At 35.9% G+C, this 15,723-nt stretch overlaps 1 protein-coding gene across 3 annotated transcripts in view; it reads left to right on the forward strand.

Moving 5' to 3' along the window:
* The window catches only part of DPYD (dihydropyrimidine dehydrogenase), a 319,673-nt gene that overhangs the window by 164,287 nt on the left and 139,663 nt on the right, over nucleotides 1–15,723 (forward strand). For all 3 annotated transcript variants that reach the window (XM_032446240.1, XM_015870373.2, XM_032446239.1), the window contains one exon: nucleotides 2,768–2,983. In XM_032446240.1, coding sequence (XP_032302131.1) covers nucleotides 2,768–2,983 — 216 coding nt within the window. The remainder of the gene's footprint in view (nucleotides 1–2,767; nucleotides 2,984–15,723) is intronic.

Raw genomic sequence — 15,723 nt, forward strand, 5'->3', positions numbered from 1 at the left:
AGGAAGATAAATCTGCAGGGATATAAAGCTACTGGCTATTGAACCTCCAGCTACATCCTGCCTATGTCTGTTTCTGAAAACCTGATTTCATCCATAGATATCTATTTTTTTCTTTCTTCTCCTGTTATGCTACCTGGACAAACCCAGGCCACCCAAACAGGAACAAATGGTTAGGCACATTTTGAGGTCTTTTAGTCGTCCTTGATGAAATTGGTGATGGTTTTGCTCTTCATGAGGATAGTTAAGTGGGAAGAATCTGCCTGTTTGAAATGTTTGGGCAAGTGACTTGTGACCAATGTACAAGCAGGAGGGAAGGCCTATTTTTGTGAGGCTGTATTAAATCATCTCAAGTAAATATTTCTCTGCATTTTTTTTTTAAATGTTTTTTTTTTTATTTTTTATTTTTTTTAATTTATTTTATTTTTTAAATGTTTGTTTATTTATATGTTTATTGAATTGTATTTGTTTTATCTCAGGATGCTCGTTTTCGGTCACTAGTGAAGATTCAATTTCATGTAACACTCTTTTTAGCTTTAGAGATTATATTGTCCTGCTTAGGAAAAGAAACAGGACAATGTAACTTAAGCTGCAGCACTTCAACTGTCTATCTGTGTATCTCTCTATAGCAATCGATATTTATAGTTATATGATGAGGGAGTAATTCATGAATCATCCACTGAAATATACCCACAGAGAACATTTGAACAATTCTGGATACAAATAATAATGATAATAAATTAACAAATGACTGCCTTCAAAATGGAAAATTAGGTTTATTGCTCAAATGTGCACATACAGAGGAGTTGACCAAAAGCTTTTCCATGAGCCTCTTAGCTGTCATTCTGCCAGATTCAAATTCACTGTTCAGTGTAAGGGTTCAATATATTGATGTTGGTTTCAGCAGGTATTGCAACTTGCGGATACATAAGAGAAAAAAAGAGTTACTATTTAAAAAATGCTCCAATATCTGTCTTGTGATCCAGGAGAATCATAAAGTAACTACTGCTGCTTGGGAGTAGTGGTCATGGTACTGAAGGGAGTGGGGCCAGTACCAAGTGTGGTAAGGTTATGCAAAAAAATAGCTTTTTGCAAATTGGCCACCAGTTGGGACACATGCACACACAAATTTAGGCTAGAGTAATTTCACTACTTTCCATAGTGGCTTTTAATGCCATTGGAAAGTTTGGCCCACAGATGTGTACTCTCTGTCTAACAAAATATAAGGTCAGAATCTGAGACAACAATCCAGGCATTACTGAGGCAAAACCAATGAATTAACTCTCAGGGTTGGTATCAGTCTGATAAACAAAAGATGCTAAAACAAAAATCAAGCAAAACAAAGGAATGAACCTTATTCTCTTCATACTCCTTACTTTCTGTGCCTGACAAGGGGTAAATAAGTAACAAAAAGAAAAAAACAAAACAAAACAAAAAACCCATAAAACAGAGGTAGCAATTCTTAAGTAGTTGCAGTTTTTCACTGTTACAGAAAACACTGTAACAAATGTTGTTACACTGTTTGTTACTTTTTTCTTCACTGATTTTGTCGTGAGATTCCCTAGAAATAGGCTGTGTGGGGATCTTCTGCCTATAAAAAAATACCTGTGTTATTTTGTTGCGGTTGTATCAACTCCAACTTCTAAGTGAGTAAAGATTTTAATTCTGCCTCCCGCAGCCTGATTAAGATTCTGTTCAGCATCAGTACATGGAAGATTCTCTCTGTACAATTTTTGCAATATTAAGTGCAACATTTACATTGAAAGCATTCCACTTCAACTCTCCAGAGAAAATGCCACCTTTAAAACTGAAAACAAAAGTGACTCTGGTGTCACAGGCATAAAGTGTATGTTATTCTTTGATCTCAAATCAGAGTCTAATTTTTATCACTCTTGAAGTATGCATGTTTGGTAGTAGATTTGCATATATTGATGTGTATCCCAAGGCATAGATTAAATAAAATCTTTAAAAGGGGCTGGAGGAAAGTGCATGAACTCCAAGTATGCTGAGTGTGGGTGACAGCCTGCAAAGTGATCTTGCCTGTGGATTCTTTCCCTTATTTTCCACAAATCTGTACATAGGATAGAATATTCTGAGTTGGAAGAGATCCCCAAGGTCCATTGAATCCAACTCCCAACTCCATAAAGGACCATGCAAAATTCAAACCATATGTCTGAGTGCATTGTCCAAATGCTTTTTGAACTCCAGCAGCTTGGTGTTGTGATGACTGCTCTTGGAACCTGTTCCATGCCCACCGCCCTCTAGTGCAGAACCTTTTCCTAATACCCCGTCTTCATAGGTCACCACCTGGGAAGAACACTAGGAAGGCCTATCCTATATGTGTTTGGGTCTTTTTGTTTGTTTGCTTGTTTGTTTTCTAATCCTCACCATTATTGACTATGTAGGGATCAGAACTGGCTATTCAGGATGGTGAAAAAAAATAAATAAATCTACAATCTGTTGGATTGAGCAGGCTGGAAGTGGCAGATCTGAAATAACTTTTTCATTATTATGGTTGTGTTATTTTCATATGACATGATATTTCAGCATAAGGGCTATTTGGACAGAAGATGTTCCACATGCAATTGATTGGTATATTTTGCTGATTTGCAATCCTGAACATAAAATAGAATAATTGAAATTTGCTTATTATCTATGAATGATGATGATGATTGTTTTTAACTCCTATCAAGGCTAACAGTAAATTATATAAAAATTAATCAGCAAAAATTACTGTGATTTTTATTATTATTATTATTTTTTTTTCCAGTCCTTATATGGTGCCACAGTTTCTACTACTCCAGAACTGCCACTCTTCTATACTCCTGTAGATTTAGTAGACATCAGTGTATTAATGGCTGGGTTGAAGTTTCCAAATCCTTTTGGCATTGCCAGTGCAACTCCTGCTACTAGTTCTTCAATGATTCGAAGAGCTTTTGAAGCTGGATGGGGCTTTGCTGTCACTAAAACATTCTCCCTGGACAAGGTAAGAATATAATTCAAGTTATATTTAGCACATAACTTTTTTGTATTTTTGAAACAAGTCTAAATCTTTTGGATGTCTCATAGTCTAGGCTGGAAGTTAGGATAAGTAGGGAAACAGTGCATCATGTAAGACGAATTATCTTGATGGTTCCTGACAGTGCAATGTAATGATAAAATTTCTGTTTGTGATTTGTTTTTCAGGTGTTTTCTTGTTGTTTTTTTTTTCTTAGTGTTTTTGTTTGTTTGTTTTTGCTATTAAAATATGCGTGTTCTTCCCTTTTATTCAACAATGAATTAAAAAAAACAGTTTTAATATTATTAACAGTAACGGTACTGTCATAAATGTTACAGAGAAATTGTTTTTTGTGAGGGATCAGAATTCAGAGGGAGTGAATGACAGCTTTATCAATGAACTCCTGAAAGGCTGCTTCTTTGCCAAGGACTGCCAAGATAAGCCATTGAAACTGTTTTCGAATTGCAGTTTAATAATGCAGGCATGAGCTTGGGCTGAGTGGATGAGGAAGATGGAGGCAACGGAAAACAAGCCTATGGAGAGGCAGGTAGTTCTGCTGGTGGTTTGTAGCACAGAGACAAAGCTTCATTAAAATGTAGTGGAAGAGCAAGGAGTTAGAATAAATTCTTGAAGACTTTGGCTCTGTGTGGCACCTAAAATAAATTCTCAAAGTATTTTGTGTTAACTTGAAGTGGGTAAAGGTTTATTTGATCTACAATTTGATTTTCCAGTGGGTTTTCTGTTACAATATTCAAAATAGCAAAGTGAGATTCGGAGCAAGAAGTTTAGACAGTGAATGAAAAGGAACATTTTGAGAAATGTATTGCAGAAGAAAGAAATGAAATTTTGACTGGGGCATAGACACAGTTTGGCTGATGTTGGGAGGAAGAATATTAAAGTCTGAGTAATGGTGTGAATGGTGGTAATGCGTTGTCAATTAGTGACAAAGGGTGTCATGGAGTGAAGACAGCTTTTGAGATGCATTTGGAAGGAAGAGACTTTTATTCTTTGTTCAGAGATGAGATATAAAAGAGGACTGGTGGATGGAGACCTTAGCAAGAGAGAAAAGGTACATTTTTTGCTCTGCTACCTCAGCAGGTAGCCTTCCAACATGAGGAAATTATAAGGATAAAGAACTGTGTTACTAGAGCATACTGTAAAAGATGTTAGAGTGGATTCTTCTCACACTAGAAGTATTCCAAGGAAGTCAGTGCTCCTCTAGATTGCAATGGAGATTTGAGTCTGCTTCACAAGATTTCTTATTAAAACACTTTACAGGGCGTAAATGCCATTCAAGTATGCTTATAACTGACTTATGTGCATAACATACTGTCAGCTGTAATTATTCAGTGCCTAGGCTGAAGGTAACTTATAGCAAGTCCTGAGATTTATATATTAACCAGTGTTATTGCTGCTACACTTGCAGTTCTCCCAGACTACACATTGATTGCTGGATATTTTGTCTGGTTACAGATTTGAGTAGTAATTCAGAAGGAAAGACATGCTTATTGTAGAAAGCTGTAGTCCAGAAACAGCAGACTCTCTGAATCCTTTCAAAATCAGTGGTTGAAATATGTTCCCCTGGATGCCATGCTCAGGAGGTATCATTCCTATGGAGATCTTTCATGTGATATGATGCCTTGAATTGTATGTTGCAGTGTGCAGTAGTACTGTCCCACACAAGTACTAACAAGTTTTTCCACCATTGTAGTCTTCCCAGTAGTCTTCCTACAGCAATAAAGCCTTAGTATTTGTAATGATTTGAGATGCTTGGCTGGAAGGTGCTGAAGACATGAAACTGCTTGGTTTATAATAGCATCGTGAAAAATAATGCTACAAAAATAAATATTTCAAATGAGAAAAAAGAATGCACAGTGAGATACAGCAGTTATTCTTTGAACAACAAATACTACACAAAGACTGCTCTGTTGACTTAATGCTGAAACAATTAATTGTAATAGATTTTTGATTAATGTAAGCCTGCATAATGTGCTTTTCTGAAAAACAAACAACCAAAAATCAAACAGTTTCTGCTTGCATATACACAAATCCTATGTGGTGTTTAGCAGGGAGCAGTATGCTCTCATGGGCTGCAGTACCTGTGGAAGTAGAGATTTCTGATTTAACTGTTCTTCCAAGCTAGTAAAAGCTGACTGTGTAGAAGGGCCAGGAGCAAAGGTTCCCCAATCTGAAGAAGAGTTTCTGGGGGAAAGGCAGCTTTCTTGACAGGTTTTGTCAGCCAAAGCTTTTCTATGTCAGTCTTGACTGTATGTGGTACAATCAGGATTCTGTATTTATCCCCGTTATCTCTTTTTTAAATATGTCCTGGCTAGGTTTAACTGCTTGCTTGTGCAATAGTGGGAGTTTAGCAGCAGTAGAAACACTCCCTCTTCTAGGAGTTGCTGCTGAATTCACTACCATGTTCAGTCACTGATAGGGAAACCAGTGACTTCCCTATTGAGTACCTGTGTCCTTTGGCACTTTAGCAAAAGTGGTTGATGCGACGTAAATTTGAATGACATTTAACTAATGAAAAGCATATACAGCCAAAACACGTGCATTAAGTACAGTGTGATGGAATAAAATCAGAAAGAAAGGCAGGATGAAACATGGAAGAAAGATATCCAAGGAAAGAGAAAAGGTTTTAAGTAGGAGATCAGTGATTCTCATAGGGATCGTGTCATGTGAACTTCTTTTTCCTCATTCATTGCCTAGCACAACAAAGTCTTCAAAACTCTAGGCTAGGGTACCTGCAGCCCAAGACAGACCACACATTCCTGTATCAGCCAACTGTTGGATAGCAATTGAGCAATTGCAGCTTCTGGACCATAATTTACTTCCCAAGTTTTCCCAACCATTATCTGTCTTGACCTCTCCTTGAAAGCATAACATATTGTCATAGAGGGAGTTAGTATAGCACTGTTTCATGCTGCACTCACTCCCTTTTCAAAAACCCCCACACTTTGCTGCATAATCGCCTTCATAACAACCTGTATGAAGGGTAAGGATTTCACCTCTGAGAGATTAAATGGATTTTTGTTCCTGAGTAATGGTATATTCATATGGGGGATATATAGCATAGGAAATATTTTAGAAGATGGTGGATATTACAGTGTAATATAAATATTAATTACATGGTACTGTACCTATATGTCTCTATATATTTTACAAGAGGAAGGGGTCCTGACTGAACTGTATTTATGAACTGTATTTATGAAAACAATCATTTATGCATAGCTGCATTTAATATCAAGTAGATTTGATTTCTTTCAGAAATTAGAATAGCTGCTTTTAACATGGACTATCAGTAGGCAAGAAAAATGCTAGCAGAATAAAAAGACCTCCTTTCACCCACCTTCTTCTATACTCGTGTCTTCACTCTCTCAGTGTGGAATCAATAACTCATTGCTCTGCTGGTTCAAACAGAGCTTCTGTCTTATTCAGATAACTCTGTGCCGCAAACTATTATTTGTAAATTCTGTCGGCAAGCTATTGGAGAGGAATGGGGGTGCTGCATATTGTAGAGTCCTCAAAGAAATGAGTATCAATCATGACCTCTTTTAGAACTTAGAACAAAGAACTACCTGCAGAATGAGAAATATTGTGTTAATTAAACAAGTAACAATGAGTGGGAGATTTTTTTTAGTAGAATTATTGTACTGAGCTGGTTTGTTTACCTAGAATTTATTATTGAATACTATTTTAGTACATAAAATTTGCTTTAAAACCTTTAATCAGAAAGTTTGTACAAACACAGTATCAAAACAAGCCAGGCATTATATGAACTGTGCATGTCTTTTCTCTGGACATTTCCACTACCACTCTGAATTTATATAAGGAATTGGGGTTTTATCAACTTCAGCTTTGTTTTTCTCTCACTGCATTGTATGGGCTGCTTAGAAAGAAGAAAAAGCAACTGGGATAACAACAATATTTGCTTTGATTTTTAGATGCTTCCTTTACTTGTAAAATTTAATTCTGATTAATCAGATACATCTGTCTTTATTCTACTGTGACATGCATTGATTTGTGATGCTGTCGCTTTCAATAATGTGGAAGCAGTTGCCTTTATTATGAGAACAGGCAGAAATCAACATGCAGACTAACTTCATTTCTAATCTTTAATGTGTTTTCATTGTATATGAAGCAAATTGCATGGATGATCTTAAAAACAAAGCTACAATTAAAACTAGATTATACTTGAATGAACCCATAGCAAAGAAAACTTTCTAGTCATAATGTATGTTTATGTCAATCACTGAAGCAGAATTTGAAATATATTTTCAAAACCATTTTTAAATGAAAACCATTCCTGGTAGAGAATTCATTAATGTACTCAGGATATATAGCATATCTATATGCTGTTATTTCAATATGCAGATTCTGCCATCAACCAGTTATCTCTGTATATTTGCACTATGTGCACCTCACTTTAAAATTGAAAGAGGTAAAAAAAATCATAGTACAATGACGTATTGTTTTCCACAACGTTAGTAGTTCACAGAAGTGAATCTGTATTTAAAAAATGTATATTTTTGTATGATATTACAGCATGGTAATTTAGATTAAACTAGTTATAATTTATAGTGGCAAGCCAAAAAGCTGTTTAAGATGCATTAAAATGCAGAACCATGACATTTGAAATTCTGATGTTCTTAATACGACAAAGGTTATTCTATGGAGTTTTTCTATACTATGAAATATTAATATTTCACAATACAGTTTTGATGAAGTACAATTTGCCTAGCTTGCATATGATAAAGAAATTAAATGCTTACCAAGGGAGTTCAGTGAGAATTAGAGCCTTGCCTGAACATCTGCTTGAAATGTTATTATCCTGTCCTAGTGACAGCATTGCTCCCTCATTGTTTTTCGAGATTGACAGCTGAATATTGTACTGATTTCTGCAGCAAATATGTTTAGGTGAACTTTGTTTCATTTTTTAGGAATTTAGAACTTGCTTTTGATTTCCAACCTATTTTTTTTCTAATTTTTTTTTATACTCTTGACATTTGTAGGTGCCAGATTGAGGTCTAGTATGCTGTAGCAAAGATAGAGCATTGACTTGCAACGAAATGCCAGTTGATATCTCAGTAAACAGAAATATTACTATTCTTTATTGTGTGGTCTGTGTGAAAGCTGTATGGGCTTTCTTTGGGGAAACAAATGATCAGATTGTTAATGTCAAAAGTAAAAAGGACTGCTTGCCTGTCTACTAAATAACATCAGACAACTTTTATTAACTACAGTATTTGAAGAGAAAAATGAACATTTTACAGGATTCCTTCGCACACAAAGCTCTGTATGCATTAAATTATTTCTTGTTTTTACAAATTTTAGAGTGATTACAAATTGTCTAAATCTTGGTATGGATTCTTTACATACATTATTTTGTTCTGCAGTTCTGAAGGGAATGTTAATAAGCATCATCTTTATTATTTCCCGATTATTACATTTTTTAGATCCCTTCATGAAACTAGCAAAATTTAACGTAGGAGGTAAAAGGCCATAGAAATGAAATTGGGTGCATTTATTTTTTTAGATGCTGTAACACCAACGTTATTATTTTACTCGAATACTTTTATACAGGAAATGTGTTACTTTGCTGGAAAAAGAAACATCTGAGAAGGTGACAGGAATTTACAATATATTAGTTTATAAATGAAAGGAGTTTTATTAGTAAAAAAAAAAAAAAAAACCACAAAAAAACAACAAAAGAAAAACCGCAACCACAATAAAAAAAACTTTGGACAAATGTCTAACCATGTAGCACTAAGTATGGCAGAGAGAAATGAGCACCATAGTTTGCTGTTCTGTGGAGAACACTGTTAGCCTGGGGTGTGGAGCACAATGTGACAACTCATCAGTGGACTGCAAGGAGGGATCTGTCACACAGGGGTGTGTGTCAGTAAATTGACATTCATGCTAAAGGAGAGATTTCTACAGACAGTGGATCAACAAGCCGCTTTCTGTATCTCCCTTCTCTTTCAATTCATGCTCAAGGAGCAGAGTGAGCTTGGCTGTAACATTTGTCATCTGCATCTTGAACTCATTTCATAAGTTTCTCAGAGTCTTGACCAGCAATGACATACATACTTTCCTGAAGGCTAAAACGCAAATCTGGTCATAAAGGAAAAATTAGTTGTATATCTTAAAGCTAGTTCTAGGTAGGCTATAGATTCCTCAATTGTAATTGTCCAGGGATGCATTTTCCATTAACCTATTTGGCTTTTTTACGCAGTACTTGGAGATATTTTGGGTTTTATTTCCTTTTCCTTTTTTGAGCAAATAGACTAAAACAGTATAGCAACAGTGGATCTACACACACAAAGTTTAAATCTGAGAATTAAATTTGAACAATTTGTATGTAGAAGTCGTGTAGTAAACCAGTGTTTTCATGAAACGTTGTGTACTTAAAGCAACGTAACTGAGAAGCAGTTCTAGTATAATTTGGAAAAGAGTAGAGACTGCAATTCTGAGTATTTTGCTGCATAAGCCTTTCTATTAAAAACACTCATCCAAAGTTAGTTAGGAGGGAACACTCCTCCTCTGCATAATATGTGGCATCCAGGGAAGTGACCAGTACTTAAGATATATCATTTCTATTAACAGCATGACTACTAGCCAATAAAACAGAGTGGTTATATGACAGGTAGCTATAAGCCTAACCAGTATTAATTTTTATGGTGAAGAAGATGTTTTGCTCTCTGTTACCCTTACTTTATTTACTTCCTTCTTAAAATGTTATCAGATACTGAATGAAAGAAAGAAAGAAACAAAGAATGCAGGCACATGTGCTTTTTTCAAAACTGCTAAGAATCTGCAGCTCCTGCTAGCTGTATTAGAAGTACTCAATGTTTTTGAATATCACATCCTGTATAAATAAGAATCTCAAAAGCACGTACATTACATACTTGTGTCAAACATCATCCAGACAAAATATTCTTCAGCTGTTTCTAATGCCTTGTAAAATTATTGGTAATCTTGGTACTGCTTTCTGTAATTTTGTGGCAGAAAGACTGTTTCAGTGTAAGGCAGAAACTGCCAAGTGGAATTCTGAAAATTAGAATTTTTACATTTAATTTTCATTCTCAATTATGATTTATAGCAGACTATTTTTAGTATTTTGATTTACTGAAAACAACAGAAAACAAATTTTGGGGCTCCTCCTTTGCTCACTAATTCTACAGGCTGGAGCTGTGTTTAGGAAGGCATACTTTTGGCACCATGCCTTCTCCCGCAGGCACCAGCTATAGTTGTTTCTTGGTCTGCTCTGCACGTGGTACATGGCAGCCTGGCTGCCACATGAGAACTTTTCCTTATCTCCACCAGGAAAAAGAGGGTAAAAGCAACCCATACAGCATTTGAGCTTCTGTGGAAGGTCTAAGACTGACTCTCTGTGGGCAATCTTAACTTCAGACATGTATGTTTAGGTACATAGCTTGTGTTAATAAGTTTGCAGACATAGGCTGATACAATGGAACTGTCTCTAAAATATCATATATTCCCATACATGGATTTACTGGGTTTTTAGCTTAATCATTTTTTTCAAGTGATTTTTGTTTATAACAGAGAACCTCTTAGGGGTATGGGCAGAATGCATTGTCTAAATGCTCAGGTTAGCTCAGATCATGATTTCTCAATTGGTAAATGAAACTGGTAGGATTGTGTTTAATGATTGATTTGCCCACACAAGAAGTTAAGAAAGCAAAGAGCAGATTTTTAAATCTCATACTAATATAATTGCATTTACTCTTGATGATGTTTTTGTAGAAGCAGAATGAAGCCTCTTGTGTTTAAAAAATCTGAGAGGATCTTTTATTAAAATACATATTATCAATGAAAATATTTGTGTCACTGTATACTGAATAATGCTTTCTACCATTAGTTGAGTTGTTGTCACTGTCTAAATATATAGTCAACTGTAGTTTTACAGGGCTCCATCCTTCAGAAGGAAAGTGAAGAATTTTTGTTAATGTCTGTAGCAGAGTTAGTTGTGACAGGAGGGAAGTGTCTCCATCCCATGAACTCTGGAATTATTACTCCGTAAGTTGTCACAGATAATTGCAAAATCCAATTTTTGGTCTGTAGAAAAGCGAACACACATCTTTAATACTCTTTTAATATATGTGTTACGATATCATTTAACTTTTTATTTTTAAAGCTAGTCTGCTTTTATCTGACTTCACTGGCACAACTTAGACTATGAGACAATGAATTACAGTGTTAGCTATAGTTTTCAAAAGCAGTTCTGAATATGTTTTTATTGTTCTCTACTGTGTGCATAAACCCACAATGAGTTTCTTCTTGCCTGACTTCTTTGATAATTCAGTGGAATCTAAGAGTCTCCAAACAAAATAATTAAAACACATTAGAAATGAAAATGACATAGTGTTGTAGCTCAGTTGCTTTGGTTTTTTTTTTCATTAGCAGCTGACCTGCTGTTGCTATTAAAAAAATAATAAAATTTTAAAAAGGTGTCTTGGCTAGAAGTCAATTTGATAAATTAACTGGCTATATTGATTTTTGTCCCATTTCCCTTGTATGTTATATGATTTCCCTTCCTTTGCAAAGGTTGCTGTTGTACAGGATGGTGCTGGGATCGTGGTCTTGGGAGCGTATTGGAATGTGTGGAGTAAGGAAGGCTGTCACAGCAGTCAATAAGATCTGAGAGGTGTTGACTAATTGCCTGCTAATTACACAGTAAATTGTCTAATTAAGCTGATGGTTAATTAGGGTACACTCGCACAGCAGTCTTGTGGAATTTTTGTCTGATGTCTGGGAAGCAGCTTGTGTAATTGGCAAACTGGTAAGGACTGGCAGGGAACAGGACTGGGAAGCACGCTGCCAGCAGATGACAGAATAAGGATGCGTTTGCACAAAGGTTGTCATGTGAGCACAGAGGGGTTTGTTAGCCTTCTCCAGCTACATGGAAGCAGGCTTGATGAGAAATTTATCTGAAAGCTACTGGAAGCTGTAAACAAAATACAATTCAAGCACATAATAATATAAAAGCAGTAGCATGTATTCTTTTTATGTATTAGTTAGAACTTGGATGTTAGATGGTTTCTTTAAAATTTTGGCTAATGAACAAGGAATGTGGAAAATGATTGTGTAAAGAATGTCACCAAGCAGTACAGTTTGACCAGGGCAATAATAATTGCTGTATTGTGATTTGTTTGGTGGAGTCCCCAGGATACTCCATTTTAATGCTGATGTTGAAAGAGGATGATTGTTCACAGGGATACTCGCCAACCACCATAACCATCATCTATGATATTCTGAATCCTCATTAGTCATTTTATTCTTCCCTAGATGTGACAGAATATGAACAGGTCATAATGGTGCTCTGAATTAAATAAGTGTGAGTTTTGCTTAACTATAATACAATTAATGAAAGTATCTGGATTCCAGGCTCTGACCCAAAGACCATAGAAACAGCTGAGAGTGTTAAACAGTGAGAGTCTGGACAGTAAAGGAGTGTAGACACCAATTCAGCAAAAGTGTCAATTCTTGGTGATTTAAATTTAATTCAGTAAAGTACCTTCATACATGCGCTTCTCTAAAGTTAATTATCAGAATCAGAAGCATAATGCAGCATAGGACTGGGTCTTTACACAATGCAGAGATTTAATTTGAGCTACATATCAGCAAATCTAAGGAAAATAATAATTCTTTCTGTATTCTAAACAACCTCAGGAAGTATGTGTGTATATATATAGAGAGAGAGAGAAAGAGAGAGAGAATGCTTTGGATGTCACTTGAGCAAAGGAAAGCATGATATCCACTTTCCGTCTTGGATATTATATATTGTTTCATAGGTGCCCTGCCCATCTTTTTACTTTTTAGCAATATTTTGTTTAGGCACAATGTCATCATCTTAATGGAATTAAAAAATAAATAGATAAAGTGAATTCCAGGCCTGGATGGCTGGTTAAACACATTCTTTTTCCACATGAATATTTAAAAAATTAAAATAGTGAGGGTATAAATTATGCTTTCTTTGAATTAATGAAGCCTTTTTTTATGCCATGATCTTTCTGCTTCACCTGCAGAGTTACCAGTGCCTTTGTGTAGCTCCCCTTATGTTGTGAGGCTTTGCTTATAATTTTTCCTTCAAAAATAATGAAGCAAAATCATGAGCAATTGAGAGGATTTCCACTGTGGCAGTCAGAAGACATAAGACTAAGCACTGAAGCCAATCTAAGGGGCCTTGACCCTCATCTGAGGGGATTATAATTATACTTGCTATGCTGCTTCTCTGTGTTTATTCGTATAGGCCAGAACACCGTGATTCCTCTGCATGAGGTTCTGTTATTCTTTTCACAAAATAAAACCAATGCATTTCATTGATTCAAGTCAAAAGTATCCAAGGAAGCTACATGTACCTAATTTTCTTCCAAATAAAACATTTTTTAGATTTGTATTTGATGTTTACAGGCACACATTTCTGTATCCATCTGCATGTGTGCAAAAGCGAACCTCCTCAATTCATTTTTCTGTACATTTTTTAAGAATCATTCCTTAAAAGTATTAGAGGAACTATTCTTTTTGTCTCTGACAGCACATTCAGAACAAAGCTCACTTCACCAGCCAGCTGAAGGAGCTGAAAGCACAAAGTGCAACCATCACACTTGCCTTCGTTGTCTGTCATGGGACAGAAAACAGATATGTTGCTAATGCATTTTATTCTCTGAAGACAGAGAAAGGAGTTCAGAGGATAATTGTTACCTTTTTGCATCCTTTTGAAGGAATTTCTGGCACATGCTCTTATGATCTCTGATGTAATAAACTCCACAAACACAGAGAAGGATATATCAGATAGTTCATATTGTGCAGTAAATGTGTATGTGTAAATCTCTGCTGCAAACACTGAAATCTTAAAAATAATTAAAAAAAAGACAATAGCGCTATTCTTAAATAGCAATTAATAACATTCTGGTAAATTATGTTTCAGAAATTATTAATGTTTTCATATGCAGTTTTAGCTATATCTTATTATATGTGTATTACTGTGCTTGATCAAAAATGGAAATGTTTCCTAAGTACATGCAAGCAGTATTTTTTCAGCCATGTTCATTCCTGAAGCATCTTTGTTGTCCATTGGCAAAGCCCGGTGCTTAAAGTGTGGGACTGGAGGAGCACATAGGAAGTGCGCTGTTGGTGTTACATGCTGGTGCATTGCTCATTGGGTTCTCTCCACACATGGCTCAGGAGGTTCCTGATCACTACCCTTTTATTTAATGTGTGTATCAAGCCATAGAGAAGGTTTAGCAGTGTCATTGATTGAAGTGTTTTCAATATGTCGAAACTCACCCTTATAGTCCTTATAGCTGATTTAGCTTGAGCAGTTGATTGCATTATTCAGTGTTTGTGTGAGACTGGGGCATGGCTGAGAGCATGCTGAGCAAAAGTCAGTCCTGCCAAGATAGGAGTAATGCTAGGATTGTTAGAGGAAATATCCAGAGGCTACAGCAAGAGAATTATCAGTCCTTCTGGCTGAGCATTGTAGTTCTGTTGCAGGCCATTGCTGCAGCAGCAGATAAGAGCCAGAAGTGTGAACCCCTTTTATTTTCTGAATGCAGGCCTTGCTAAATGTATCCATGCTTTGCATTTCAAGATTAATCTACTGCCAGTGCTTGCTATATGGAACTACTCTTTAAATCTATCCAAATATTGTGTGGTAACAAACTTCATGCCTTGATGCTATGAGGTGCGTTGCTGGGGAATTTAAATGCTCCCTGCCCGTACTGGTGTTCCATTTATGCTTGGCCAGAAGGGGAGGAGATGCTGGCAGTTCCTCTGAGTAGTGTTAATGCATATGCTCAGAGCTCTTGCACCAGGGTGATCTTTAACAGCCAGGCTGTTAACTCTAGCACAAACCTGAGGAACTTTTTTTCCTCCTTAGCTTTGCAAAATTAAGAAAAGGATGAATGTTGAGTTTCTATGTGCTCTGTTTATGTTACTGCCAGGGGCATTGTTCTCAGGTCAATTGCTTGCTGCTGGTTGTGTAAAAGGTAACTTTTAAGGCCTGCCAGGGACACCTGGAATGGGTGGTTGCACATGAGGGCAATGCAGATCTCAAGCACATAAATAAACAAAATCTTATTTTCCTGTAGACTGCTGTATTTAAACTCAGATGAATTTCTCTGCTTACTTATGGATTTCTTTCTTTGACATCCAGAGAAATTTTATGCCTTCAGGGACAGGAGAATATTGGAGTCCATCTTTGAAGTTCTGGAGTACACATTTTTGAGTGTCACATTTTTGTAATGGTTATACTGTTGTCATTTCTTATTCCAGGCAAAAAATCTGCATCTATCTTGGACTAAAATTGAGCAAATTTATCAGCTGGAAAATTCATAAGGGTTATATTATCATTTTTTGTTCTGGAAACATAAATTTTAATCTGGAAATGCCAACTTAGTCTTTACAGCAAAACAATATTTATCCAAATACAGCTTACTTGAGCACCTTCACCTCATAATATCTTTTATATTTTCTTTTTCAATATAGCCCTCTGATTGGAGAACATTGTAAAAGTACTTAAGAAGAGAATGAGAACATATGTGAGGATAAAGCATTAAAATGATAAACCAAAGACTATCCATCTTGCAACTTCTTGTGTACTACATAACCAAGCAAAGTAATGCTTTGCTACTACAACAAAAATTCTTCTTACTGTATGTTTGGAGCTGCCTACATAGAGATACATAAGCACTGTCTTA

Source organism: Coturnix japonica, chromosome 8, assembly GCF_001577835.2.
Source record: "Coturnix japonica isolate 7356 chromosome 8, Coturnix japonica 2.1, whole genome shotgun sequence".
NCBI classification, from domain to species: Eukaryota; Metazoa; Chordata; class Aves; order Galliformes; family Phasianidae; genus Coturnix; species Coturnix japonica.